The sequence below is a fragment of the Heterodontus francisci genome, chromosome 30 (genome assembly GCF_036365525.1).
Source record: "Heterodontus francisci isolate sHetFra1 chromosome 30, sHetFra1.hap1, whole genome shotgun sequence".
In the NCBI taxonomy this organism is placed as follows: Eukaryota; Metazoa; Chordata; class Chondrichthyes; order Heterodontiformes; family Heterodontidae; genus Heterodontus; species Heterodontus francisci.
Genome location: NC_090400.1, coordinates 13,949,474 through 13,963,291, shown reverse-complemented (window position 1 = coordinate 13,963,291; position 13,818 = coordinate 13,949,474). Strand labels below are relative to the sequence as shown.

Below are 13,818 nucleotides of genomic sequence, written 5' to 3'. Positions count from 1 at the left end.
CATATTGCTGGTGGTGCCTGCACTGTATTGGCATCGATGGGATACCCATTCTATCATGGGGAGGAGGGGCGGGAAGATGCAGTACTGGCCAGCTGCTTGGGGATGTCATGGGCAGGTCCAGCTAAAGCTTGAAATATGTTAGAAAGTAGTTTACCAGTTGCCTGATACTCCTTAGCTCGATTGTTCCAAACCTTCAAACCAGGCTGAAAACGTGCTGTAGGCCCCAAACCTACCCTGTGAGGAACTGTGTGGCTGCTTCGCTGAGAGGGGGCAGAGAGGCAGTACAGGAGGCAGGAATTCCAATGGGCATCATCAACCCACCAGTCCCTCCTCCATTTACGAGATGAGATGCGTGGGGGCGGAGGTACTCCTTCAGTATGGCACTAACGTGTCAGCCTCAGGTTTGATGTGGGGTTTGAACCACAACCTTCTGATTCAGGGCCTAGAGTGCTACCTACTGAGCAGTACCGACATTCAGCTGTCATTGGTAGTCATCATTATTACCACACCATTGGTTGTAGTTGTAATATAGCTTAACCAGAACTCAAGATTGTCGGATCCCTCTTAATAGTCAGTGCGATGATGTTGGAATTCTATTTGCTCTGAGCTGCAACAGTTCACATGAACCTAAGGAGTTCAGAACCGCAGCATGGAAACCCCTGCCGTTGTTATGTCATCTCTTGGTATTTACAGGAGTAGAAATTTGCCGGGGCCCACTTTCAGGCTCAGAATTGGCACAACACAACCCAAGGCTGACCCGAATTTGGCCAAAGACCTAATTTCAATAATCTAGGCAATTTGCCAATGCCTGACTGACCTCCACAGGCAGCTCGCCCGTTTGAAAAAAATTAAAATCAGGATGCTTACCTCAGCGGCAGTTGCTGGAAGGGCTGATGGAGTACAATGGGTGGGTGGGGGGTCCTGGTTATAGATGTGGTGGCATGAAATGTTTACACATTGATAACCACCATTTCTGCCACGGTTGTCTCTGATCCAGATGCTGTATTCATGCAGCGCACTATGCTGCCGAGTTAGGAGAGGCACTCCAGCTCCTCCTGGCTTCACAGCAATGATTACTGATTTACTTATTTAAAAAAATTCTTCTACAATTAGTTGGTGGTCGCAGAAGCCATTGAAAAATCACAAGTGGAGCCGGCCCGACACCTATTCCACTGATCACCAACCAATTCCGGTCGGCATTAAACCATTCATTTACATCTGTAATAGGGTTAGCGCCTGTTTTAGGCAACCACCCAGAATGCCAGCAAAAACACATTCACCAATATGGCGGCATCTGTAACACAGGCCCAGGTCCAGCGCGGGACATTGTCGAAGTTGGTCCTTTCTGCCAACCCCTTGTTTTGCACTGGGAAAACAGACACAGGGAGGACCAGTTTCTACCCCACAATCTTCCTCAATCAACAATATTCTCAGTTAATCGCTAGGAAAACAATTACATTTTTTTTGACTTCCTACTAATGGACACATTTCTGATTCATTGTTTAGGCAAAAAGATCGGCCATCCACTCCTTCTTACCAGATGTCAACCAACATTGACAGCACCAGAGCCAACTCCAACACCACCACAGCAGCTAGAACAGGGAGACAGAGGAGCAGGACTTTACCAGTATCTTCAAAGCCATGTCCTGCAGCTCAGGAGAACAAACGTGTCATTGTGCCAATGATGGACAACAAGAAGGTACCAGGTCAATTTATTGTTCCTCAGCAATCTGATAACAGGTTGAGCCGGACCTGGACTCATGCCCAGTTCATTGAGTCCAAAGTGGACCAAAGCAACTCCATTGAAAACAAGCAAAGTATCAGTGCTTTTTCACAGACACACAAACCTACTTCAGAAATGACATCCAGAATCTCCAAAGGATCAGCAAGGAGTTATTCACCTGCACCTGGCCGAGTGAGTAAGTTCTCAGTCATTCAAGACACTGATAAGAAAAGCGAGAAGGGACAAATAATTCATCGACCTCTTAGCCCAGCTGGTGCCTGGCAAGAAAGCTGTTGGCAAGAATCGAAATGCATCAACAAAGCAGTGACTGATGGAGCAAAAAAATGGACTCAACAAAAAAGTCAGACTCAATTGCGAACCCCAGACTCTTACAGCATAAATGACAATAACAATAAAGGTGTCAACAATGACAGGAATAATCTCTGTTTATTCACACCTCCACCTATTAATCCTGCACAGGAGTTTGAACTGTACAAAAGCCTTGAAGATGAAATTGCATCGAATATGAAAGCTCTGGAGGTGGATCCAGTTGAGGACAATTTGGAGGACAGTGGGCTCAATACATTTTCTTCAGCGTCCAGTTTGCCCAGTTCTTCAAAACAGAAGGAATTTAAAAGACTCGACTCTCCGAGTTCATCAAAGTGTTCGGTTTCCTCTTTCACAGTTGCAGCCAGTCATTTTAATAACATTAATAGACCTTACAGTTGTAGTAATGTGGCTTCAACCCATTCAATAAAAGTGACTGACAATGGCAGCAGTTTCAACGTTGTTCTTGCTGAACTTGTCAGTGGAACACCTAAACTCAATCGTGTGAATATCGAGAACTGGATTGCAAAGAGCCCTCCAAAAATGGTGTTCACTGATTCGAATGCTGATCTACAGCCAGCAGCATTGAGCTCCATTGAAACCAACAAACTGTTTCCCAACAGAATTGAAGTACAAAGCGAACAATGTAGTAAGATTGGATCAACATCTGTTCAATGCAACCAAGAGAACAATGACTTTAAGGGCACCAATCCAGGCAGTGTGGAGAGTCATATAATGCCAGCAGGGAATAATATGAATGCTCTTGAAGTGAATTCCAAATCCACAAATGAAGGATCTGATACGAATTCATCATTGGAATGGCCAGATCCACCCTGCACTGTCCAAAAAGTCAGGGTTCAACAAGGAAGGCAAAAGAGGTCACTAAAAAAGCCAGAGAGAGTCCCTTCCATCTACAAGCTGAAGCTTCGGCCCAAAATACGTCCCAGACGGGACAACAGACCTGAGAAGAGGCCATCGAAAATTCCCACTCCATTATCCTACAGAGAGGCGGATAAAACATTAAAAGGCGCAACAAAATCTGGAAGCTCCCACAAATCCCTTAAAGCCAACAGCAAGATTTCAAAATCTAAAGCTCAGGGAAAACAGATTCCAACTTTGTATTTCACAAAACCTGAGGAAGATCTTTGTTCAAGAGAAGACCGTAGGCCTCGTCAGTACAGTGCCTCACCAAGAGGCAGAACTGCAGTACTACAATCCACCATAGAGGACACTGAGCAACAAAGAGAAGATGAAGAATCTTGGGTTTAAAAGCTTCAAAAAAACTCCATAATATCGCAACCTCAAGCAATTCTTCATTGGCCATCGATATTTTTGTGTGGGTTGTCCTTTAGTTTAACGCCAGCATTTCAAATCCCAGCACTTGACTGCATGGCCGTAAAACAATACAGCAAAATCCACGTCACTTTGAAAGCAAACAAGTTTTCTAATGAAGTTAAATGTGATGATAACTGCGTCAAGCAAAGATGCAGGAAAACAAGAGCCATTAAAATTGCACTATTTAATGCTTGTTCTATCTAATAGATCTCAACCAGAATAAGATAAAATATTTGAAACTCAGAAGGGCATTGAGTGAGAGACATTTTGTGGCTCGTAAATCGACGTATTTATTCATCTTTATTTTGTAACATTATCAGTTTAGAGTGACTCAATTTAGTGTCGGGTTCCAAGAATAATTGTTTACAACTCATTTCACAAATAATTATAATGACGTCACTTGCTTTTTATCGATGGTTGGAGGTTGCTATATTTTTATAAACCTTGCCTCAGCAAACTATTTCTGAAGTTCTTTATTCCCACATTGTTGGATATTAAATCCTAATTTATCACCTTAATTCATATCTCAAAAAGAATCTGCTAAGCCCAATGGTCTACTGATTCTTTGTCCGATACTTTTATCTCTAGTTCATGACTAACTTGCCACTAAGTGTGGGCCAGGGTAAATTGAATATTAGGGTATGTGAGCGAGTAGACATATTCATTCAGGGATGATGTCAGGGAGCACTACTTCACACAAAGGGTAATGAAAACCTTGAACTTGCCTCCAAAAAGCTGTTGAGGCTGGGGGTCAATTGAAAATGTTGAAATGGAAGCTGATAGATTTTTGTTAGGCAAGAGTATTAATGGTTAAGGAACTAAGGTGTGTAAAGGAGTTATTACACAGATCAGCCATGATCTAATTGAATGACGGAACAGGCTCGAGAGGCTGAATGGCCTATTTCTATGTTCCTATCATCTCATACTGTACAAGTGCAAGGAGATTATGCTATGCTGAGTGTTAAGGCCTGGGATTATGGCTATGGCTATTGGAAGAAATGTCCTCTTATGCTCCGTATGGCAATGTTATTAACACACTTCGGATTTTTCTACATCTGGGGCACATAATCCCTTGATTGGAAAGCAGCTGAGGGTTCAAAATCCCGATGGATCATTCCGTGGAAAAACAGTTCATCAGTGGACTGACCCATTCCCACCCCCACACCTAGAGATTTTCAATTCTACAGTTTTCAAATTTTAATAAGAAATTATTTTTGTTGCTATGTCTTTTATATGTTTTTGTGCAGTCGAAATATTTTCTGAAAGAGGAATAGGCAATCATAATTTTTTCAATAAAAAGATTTTTCATTTAAACGTTTGCGTGATTTAATGGGAATTTAACAAGCACTTCCTGCCAACTTTTCCATTACAAATTTCTATGTCTGCATTTATAATTGGCACTGCCTATGAAAACTTGTCACGTTGTAACAATGCCCTCTCGCCAGTGGAGGTGCTGCAGCCTTTCAAAGGCAATGTTACTTAAAAGTGTCACACTCCAGGACATCAGTTTAGGCACCATCCATATATCAGCTGAAATGAGGACTAAACCTGTTACTTTATTAATCAAATACCCAGTTGACTGAATGGTTAAATTAACAGCAGTTTGTTCATTTGGTAAGTAACAATGAAGACCGAGGAGGCACCACAAAACCCGAGCAATCAAATAACATTTTTTAATGCTACTCACCACAAACTGGCAAGTAGCAGGAAACCAATCCAAAATATTTGTGAGGTCCGTTTGAGCCTCCATCTTAACATTTCCTTTGCTGAAAATGTTATAAGGAAAAGTAATGTAAAGCAAAGGTGTTCTTCAAAAAAATTAAAGTTCAGCACAGAATTGCTTGTTCTTACTGACAGTTGCCTTCAAAGTATCAAAGATCCCCGGAAACTGTTTTCTTCAACAGGTTGACTGTGCTATGAGGAGCCTATGGCTCACTTTGGAATACTTGCCTGGACGTAGCTTTAATTGCTGGTTTAGCCTTTGGTGCCTTTTTCTTCTAAAACTTTGCCTGGTTCCTCATGATGTGGCTGCAGTCTATGTCGATCATGGTAACCGTCTCCGCTCTTTTTTTTGCTTCAACCCACCAGTTCTGCTGCATTTCAGCCCACGCACCCACTGTGCCCCTCATAGAAGACCAACCTGACCTTGTGCTGTCTTCCGAGTCTCATACCAATCCATCCCCGGTGCTTCATATGATTGTTTTCATTGCCTTCACACTTTTCCCTTGGAGAATATTGTGAAGTAGTGGAAGGAATTTCAGGCTGATTAACAGTTAACAGGCCCTGACATGAACACACCTTCTATGGCTGTAACCATCTATATATCAGCTGATAGGGTGTTTAGTTCTGTACAGTGGGAGAGTGTTGCAAACTCCCATGGTTTTACCATATTGTGTGGGATGGGGGTTGCGGGGGAGTGGGGGGCATTCAAGTATCCATTAGATGTCAAGCCAGAATTCAGAGCCTGTTCATTCATCTGGACTGAATGTTTTGTAGCTCATGTGCCACCCACCCGTTTAGGTTTGATGGTTTGATACTATTCTATCATGGGAGCAAGTGATACTTGAAAGATCGGATTCATTGCCCATCCCTTGAGGGTCTGAGGCAGTGTGATGCAGTTATAATGGCAGAGGGCTGCATGACAATTCAGAAGTTTTTTTTATTTGTTCTTGGGATGTGGGCATCGCTGGCAAGGCCAGCATTTATTGCCCATCCCTAATTGCACTTGAACTGAATGCCTTACTAGGCCATTTCAGAGGGCAGAGAAGAGTCAACCACATTACTGTGGGTCTGGAGCAGGGATCGGCAATGTGTCCGTACACAAACACCAGTGTCTGTGGTATAAGATGTGAGGCCCATGACTGGTAATTTCAGGGACAAGGAATCACCCATTGGCTTCTTCTTTATGACCAGACTGACTTAAAAAAAAAATCTCAATGTTAGTTTCACAGCTGAAAGTTGCTGGGAGCGGGAACGGAAGTTTCTGAACTTTGGAAAGCTTCAGGATTTTCTAGCAACTTCCCATTATTATTAAAAGCCCACCAGAAAATGCCACATCTGTCTGAAGTTCAGAAACTGCTGTTCCCACTCTCAGCAATGGTGAGTGGTGGGGAGGGGGGAGAGAGATAAGACAGAAAGGAGGGGAGAGAAAGAGGGGGAGAGAGAGAGAGGGGGACAGAGAGGTGGGAGAGAGAGAGGGGCAGAGAGAGGGGAAAGGGAAGGAGACGGGGAGGGGGGAGAGAGAGTGCAGGCATAGAGGGAGTGAGAGGGGGACAGAGAGGGGTGAGAGAGAGTGGGAGAGAGGGGGGAGAGAGAGAGAAAGTGCAGAGGAAGAGGGAGAGAGAGAGAGGGGGGGAGAGAGAGGTGAGAAAGTGAGGGAAAGTGACAGAGAGGGGGAGAGAGAGACAGAGGGGGCATAGTGGAAGAGAGAGAGAGGGACAGAGAGGGGGCGGAGAGAGGGGGGACAGAGAAAGTGCAGAGGGAAAGGGGGAGAAAGAGAGATGGAGGAGGGGCAGAGTGAGAGAGAGGGGAGAGAAAGAGAGAGAGGGACAGAGAGGGGGTTGAGTGAGAGAGAGGGGAAAGAGAGGAAGAGACAGAGAGGAAGGGAGAGAGAGAGGAGGTTAGAGAGAAGGGGACAGAGAGGGAAGGAGAGAGAAAGAGAGGGGGACATCAAGGGGGTCATGGAGGGAGAGGGAGAGAGAGTGGGCAGAGAGGGAGGTGGTACAGAGAGAGGGGGAGAGAGAGACAGAGGAGGAATGGAGAGAGAGGGGGCAGAGAGAGTGGGAGGGAGAGGGGAAACAGCATGAGAGTGGGGCAGAGAGAGCAGGAATGACACAGAGAAGGAGGGACAACATGGGGGGGCGGGGTCAGAGACAAAAGGAGAAAATGAAACAGAGAGGAGAGGGGCAATACAAAGAGGAAGATAACACAGAGAGGGGGGAACAACACAAAGAGGGGGGATGACACAGAGGGGGAATGACTCAGAATGGGGGCAGAGACACAAAAAAGGGGAATGACACAGAGAGGGGAGGGAACAATACAGGGGATGGGGTAATATCACAGAGAGGGGGGACAACACAGATGGGGGAACACAAAGAGGGGTGACACAGAGAGGGAGGGGAAAGAGAGGGACAGACAGAGAGAAAGAATGAGGAAAGAGAGAGAGCGATCAGGATCACTCCTGACAGATGAACATCTATCCGGAATACTCCACATCACTACAACAAGTGTGTGTGCAGACATTGACTACTTGTCCAAGCAAAAAAAATTGCTAGATTTCTCATGAAATCAGTGTCCAACATAGTAGCAAGAAAGTAAGTCAATAAATTCTCATTTAAAGCTTCTTCGCAAAAATGCTGTTGTTTTGATCAAAAGTAGGATACATTTTTAATGCCTTTATCTTTCCAAAACTGTTTCAGCTGCCCCCATATAAGACAAAAATTGTAATGTTGCTCCCCACGTGAAAAGGCTGGGCACCCCCACCCCCTCCTCTCTCTCTCCACCCCTTTCTGTCCCCCACTCTCTCTGTCTCTCTCCTTCACTCCCTAGCAGCCAAGTTATTTTAAGGCACAAGTTTAAATGCTTTTGTTATGTAAACTCATTTTAATATGGCAAAAATCATTAAGGAATGTCTCAATTTCTACACTTTGGCATGCATTACTTTCCCCTGGCACACAAGCTGTTGAAAGTTGCTGGACTTTTACTTCTATATAAATGTCACAATTCTTCTGCTTATCCATTTGGAATTGCATTGCTCCTGAACTTGTATTGAGGGGAAAACATGCAAGATAATCCAAGGAATCTCCAGAATTGTAACTTCCTCATGAATACAAGAGTGTGGTGTAATGAGGCTGAGTGATATTGACAAAAACCAGATGCTGCTGACCCATATACAATAGTTTGTAAATATAATGGAATGGATAGCTTTAATAAACCTTAATCTATGATGATCTCTATAATTCCTTACAAAATCAGTGCTTCATTTGCAGTTTTAAAAACTGTCGGGGAAGATATAGTAAAACTTTAGTATGTTTCAATGATCATGTTAGAAACAGTCATTAACTGATTTTTTTTTTGCTGCAAATTGGATTAAAGGACAAGTTTTACAAGAATGTCAAAGATCAGTAACTGCAATGTGCATCATTTACTATCCAATTTGAGGGCAGATAACCCGAGTGGCCAATGTAATTTGAAAGTTGCCTTAATCATATTACATTATGTTAAAAGTGTACCTTTGCTAATAGATAAGAGATTTGGCTTGGACATAAATTGGTTAGTCTGGAGTATAATCTTACAGATAGTAACTAAGCATTTTATAACTGAATAATACATGCAGTAACAATGACTCAACTTTTGCAGAAAAGCTTTTTGTTAATAATTATCTAGTCAGAGCTGAATTGGAATCAACAGTGATAAACTCAGATATAGACATAAGTGAATTTAAGAGAACCGCTTCATTGGAGGAACTGAAGGGCACTTTTTATTTGCGATTGTATATATCTAATTTTGGCACTAGCTTTGGTGAGTAAATGATATTGTGTTCATGAGAGATGCTGTTGTTTCTGTACTTTAGAATCCAGGACCTTGTTTAATAGCCTGTCGAGATGAATAAACTAGTTTTGGTTACTTACCATTAATCTCTCTCACCCTTCCTGTCCCATTCTGCTTTTCTGTTTTACATGATTCTTCTGAAGTGTTATCTGCTCCTGAAGTACTATCTGCTCCATCCTATAAAATTCTCCTGAGTTGGTGATGACTGCCCTTTTGTTGACTGCCCTGATATATGTTACATACAGACATATGTTACAAGCAGGTGCAGAAGTTGCCCAAACGTTGACCATCATGGGTTAAATTGGCTTGTGACAATAGAAGTGTGAGAAATGGTCCTTCTTCCTATTGTTGACTTTTCGACTGCCTCACCTCACTAACCACAATAACAATCCTCTCCTTGAGTTTCATTGGATGCATTTGCGCTCCTGACATAGTGTGAATCCACAGAGGTCATGCGATAAGGTCCATCTAGCAACCCATGACATGTGCTCTATTCTGTCAACAAAAGTAATTTGCATTGGCATTACATACTATTTTGCTAATACAATTGTGCTCTTCTCCTTTGATGTCGAGATGCTGAGCTACTTTATTTATCGGGAGAAATGTGTTTTAAATCGGACTGTGTTTTGATGGCATTAGATTGGCTCTACACTTTATAGACAGATTAATCGCCCCCATGTCCATGGCTGAGTCAATAATTTTGTCAAATGTCCGTGGTGCAAACGTTGGTGCCTATCTCTGGTCTGGAATCACATGTAGATCAGTCTGGGTAAGGACAGCAGATTTCCTCTCCTGAAGGTCATTAGTGTACCAGATGGGTTTTATGATGATCCAGTAATTTCTTGATTATTATTAATGAGACTAGTATTTTATTCCAGATTTATTAATTAATTGAATTTCAATTCCCTCAGCTGCTATAGTGGAATTTGAACTCCTGTCTCCAGAGCATTAGTCCAGGCTTCTGGATGACTAGTCCAGTAACAATACCACTATGATACCATTAGAGAACAGCAGACATTTTAAAGGAGCAACGAGGTAGAAACGAGTTGTAGAATGAAATTATACACCATAAAAGGTGGCCATTTGGTCCATCATTCCTGTGCCAGCTCTTTGAAAGAACTATCCAATTAGTTCCATTCCCCTGCTCTTTGCCCATAATGCTGCACATTTCTCTCTCATGTATTGATCCGATTCCTTTTTGAAAGTTATTACTGAAACTACATCCAGCACCCTTTCAGGCAGCACATTTCGGATCATGATGATTTGCCGCATAAGAAAAATTCTCCTGATCTCCCCCCCCCTGGTTCTTTTGTCAAATATTTTCAATCTGTGTCCTCTGATTACCAACCCTCCTGCCAGTGGAAACTGTGCAAATGAGTTTCAATACAGGTTAAATGTGAGGTGGTGCATTTTGATAGGGAGAATAAAGAGGCTACATACTCCTTGGAAATTAAGAGTACAAATGAGGTAGAAGAGCAAAGGGGGATCTCGAGTTACAGTTAGACAAATCACTAAAAGTAGCAACACAGGTTAATAAGACCACAAAAAAGCAAACAAAGCACTGGGGTTCATTTCTAGAGGCATAGAATTCAAAAACAGAGAAGTTATGTTAAACTTGTACAGAACATTGGTTCGACCACACATGGGGTACTATGCACAGTTCTGGTCTCCATATTATTACAAGGATATACAGTCACTGGAGAAGGTGCAAAAAAGATTTACAAGGATGAACCCATAACTAAGAGGCTACATCTATCAGGAGAGAATGAACAGGCTGGGTTTTTTTTCTCTGGGAAAGAGTGATCTGATTGACGTCTTTATATTTAAGTGTTTGATAGCGTAAACATAGAGAAAATCTTTCCACTTGTGGGAAAGTCCAAAACTAGGGGTCATAATATTAGATACTTACCAATATATTGAATAAGGAATTTAGGAGAAGCATCTTTACCCAGAGTGTGGTTAAAATGTGGAGCTGACTACCAAATGGAGTAATTGAGACAAATAGCATAGATGCATTTAAAGGGCAGTGTGATAAACACATAAGGGAGAAAGGAATAGAAGGACATGCTGATAAAGTTAAGATGAAGTAGGATAGGAGACAGCTTAAACACTGTGGAGCATAAACACTGCCAATTGGAACAAATGGTCTGTGTCTGAGCTGTACATTCGATGTAATGTAAAGTTTCTCCTTATTAACGCTATCAAAATCCCTCATCATTTTGAGCATCTCTATTAAATCATCCTTTAACCTTCTGCGCTGAAACAAAAATAATCCCAGCCTCTCTGGTTTTCTCTGTGCTGATTTTGATCCGTGGCTAAAGTCAGAATGCAGGGCACCATTTCGGTTTGTGGATGTTTCCAACTATTCTGCTGCAACCAAAAGGTTGTTAGGGTGAACACAGTGTCTGGAGGCACAAAACAATTCATCAAAATTAGTTTGCCAGACCTTAGCATTGCCTTCCAGAGAAAGACTTATGTCCAAAATTTGCTGAGTGGGGCATCTCATGGTGTGCTCTGCTTGTTTGATTTTTTCCTTCAACTTTCAGCTCGGAATTTTTTTTTTGCGTCGCAGATTACTAGAAAATGAGCTGATAGTGGTGCAACGGGGGCTTCAGGGTCCTTGGTAAATACCTAGACCCATAGTGTATCTACTTAACCAATGAGGTTTAAAGATAGAGAAAGAAACAGTGTAAATGATGGAGAAGGAGATAAGGTGAATTAGAGTGAAATCAGCTATAGAAAGAGCAGTAATGATTGGATGAAGGGAGAGAGGGAAAAGATAAAAAAAGGAAAATTGCAAAAATGTTTAGAAACATTTTAAATTTAAAACATGTCTAGAAGCAATTTACTACCTGCAGGAGTGAAACTCCACAGTTTCTGTGTGGAGAGGTTGAGTGGCATTGCAGGAACAAAAGGGTCCTTTGTTGTTAAATACCAGTTCCAAACCTTCTGTGATGAGTTTAATTCTCTTTGACAGTCACTCTCGCTTCTCTTGACCCCTCTAATTTGTCACACTGCTTGTACAATATCCAGTATTGGATGTGCAGAAAATTCCTCCAATTAAATATTGTGAAGATTGAAGTCATCATCATTGAGCCCTGTCACAAACTCCACTCCCGAGCTACTGACTCCATCCCTCTCCCTGAAAACTGTCTGAAGCTGAGCCAGAACATTTACAACCTTGATGTCATATGTGGCCCTGATAAAAACTTCGAACCACATATCTGCCTTATCAATAAGACTGCCTATTTCCACCTCCGTAACATTGCTCGACTCCACCCCGCCTCAATTTATCTGCTACTGATACCCACACACATGCCTTTGTTACCTCTATTCCAGTGGTCTCCTGGCTGGTCTTCCATTTTTCATCCTCCATAAACTTGAGCTCATCCAAAATTCTGCTGCCCATATCCTAACTTGCACCAAGTGCCATTCACCCATCACCCCTGTGCTTGCTGGCCTACATTGGCACCCAGTCCTGCAATGCCTCAATTTTAAAATTCTCATCCTTGTTTTCAGTTCCCTTCATGGCCTTTTCTCTTCCTATCTCTGTCATCTCCTCCAGCCCTACCACCCTTTGGGATTTCTGCACACATCCAATTCTAGCCTCTTGTTCATCAACAATTTTAATCATTCCCACCATTGGTGTCTGTGCTTTCAGCTGCTGAGGCTTTAGAATTCTCTCAAAAAAAATCTTTTCCTCTCTCTTCTCCTTTAAGTGTCAGCTATGCCTCTGTTGGTAGCACTCTTATCTCTGAGTCTTAAGGTTCTGGCTTCAAGCCCCACTTTCAGACTTGAGTACAAAAATCAAGGTTGCTACTCCAGTGCAGTACTGAGGGAGGTGCTGTCTAGTGGATAAGATGTTAAACCAAGGCTCTGTCTACCTTCTTGGATGGATGTGAAAGATTCCATGGCACTATTTCGAAGAAGAGCAGGGGAGTTACCCCTGCCCCTCAATCAACATCATGAAAACAGATTGTCTGGTCATTATCTCATTGCTATTTGTGGGAGGTTGTTGTGCACAAATTGGCAGCTGCGTTTCCTACATTACAAAAGTGACTACACTTCAAACATTCTTCAAAGGCTGTAAAGTGATTTGAGACGCCTGGTGATCTTGAAAAGCGCTATGTAAATAGAAGTCTTTCTTCTTTTAAAATGCTCCTTAAAACCTAATTATTTTGGCCACCTGCCTGAATATCTCCTTATGTGGCTCAGTGTCACATTTGCTTTGCTAGGATTCCAGTGAAACGCCTTGGGATGTTTATTACATTAAAGGTGCTATATAAATACAAGTTGTTGCTCTTTCTTTGTCGCTGTTTGGCGTCTCAATTAATCCCTATCTGTTTATCTGTCCCCTCTCACTTTTCCTTTGTCTCTCTCACAATCTCTGCCTCTCATTCCCTCTGCTCACTACAGGATAGAAATTGTTTATGGTCCATTTTCTGGTCTATAACCAGTGGTGCACCTACAGAGCACCCCAACTGGGAGGCCTGAGGCTGACCCAAAATTGGTCCTTGGGCCTTATTTAAATTTTATGCACAAGTTGCTGGTGACAATTGTGCCTCCACAGGCAGCTCTGACTGTTGATGCTTAGGCTACAGCAACTACTTAAAAATCCCGAGTGGAACAGATCTGGCTGCTTAATACAAACTATTTACTGCAAGGGACCTCATTTACAAATGTAAGTGACCCAACACTTGTTGCCAGTGGCTGCCTAGGACACCTGCAAATCTGCCTTTACTAATATAGCAGCGCCCTTAATTCATATGCAGGGTGCAAGTCATTGTGTCCTAAAATTGCCCTTACTTCCTGCCCAAGAAGTCTCAATGAGGAGCAAATTCGATATCTCTGCCTTTCTCTCTGATTCTTTCTGTCTACCATTG

The 13,818-nt window shown here is 42.5% G+C and overlaps 1 protein-coding gene across 1 annotated transcript in view; it reads left to right on the top strand.

The window, feature by feature from the left end:
* LOC137346472 (GAS2-like protein 2A) overlaps positions 1-4,656 on the top strand; it is a 74,460-nt gene extending 69,804 nt beyond the window's left edge. Inside the window, exon 6 of the mRNA XM_068009925.1 lies at positions 1,507-4,656. Coding sequence (XP_067866026.1) covers positions 1,507-3,319 — 1,813 coding nt within the window. The 3' untranslated portion in view covers positions 3,320-4,656. The remainder of the gene's footprint in view (positions 1-1,506) is intronic.
* Positions 4,657-13,818: the final 9,162 nt, after the last annotated feature.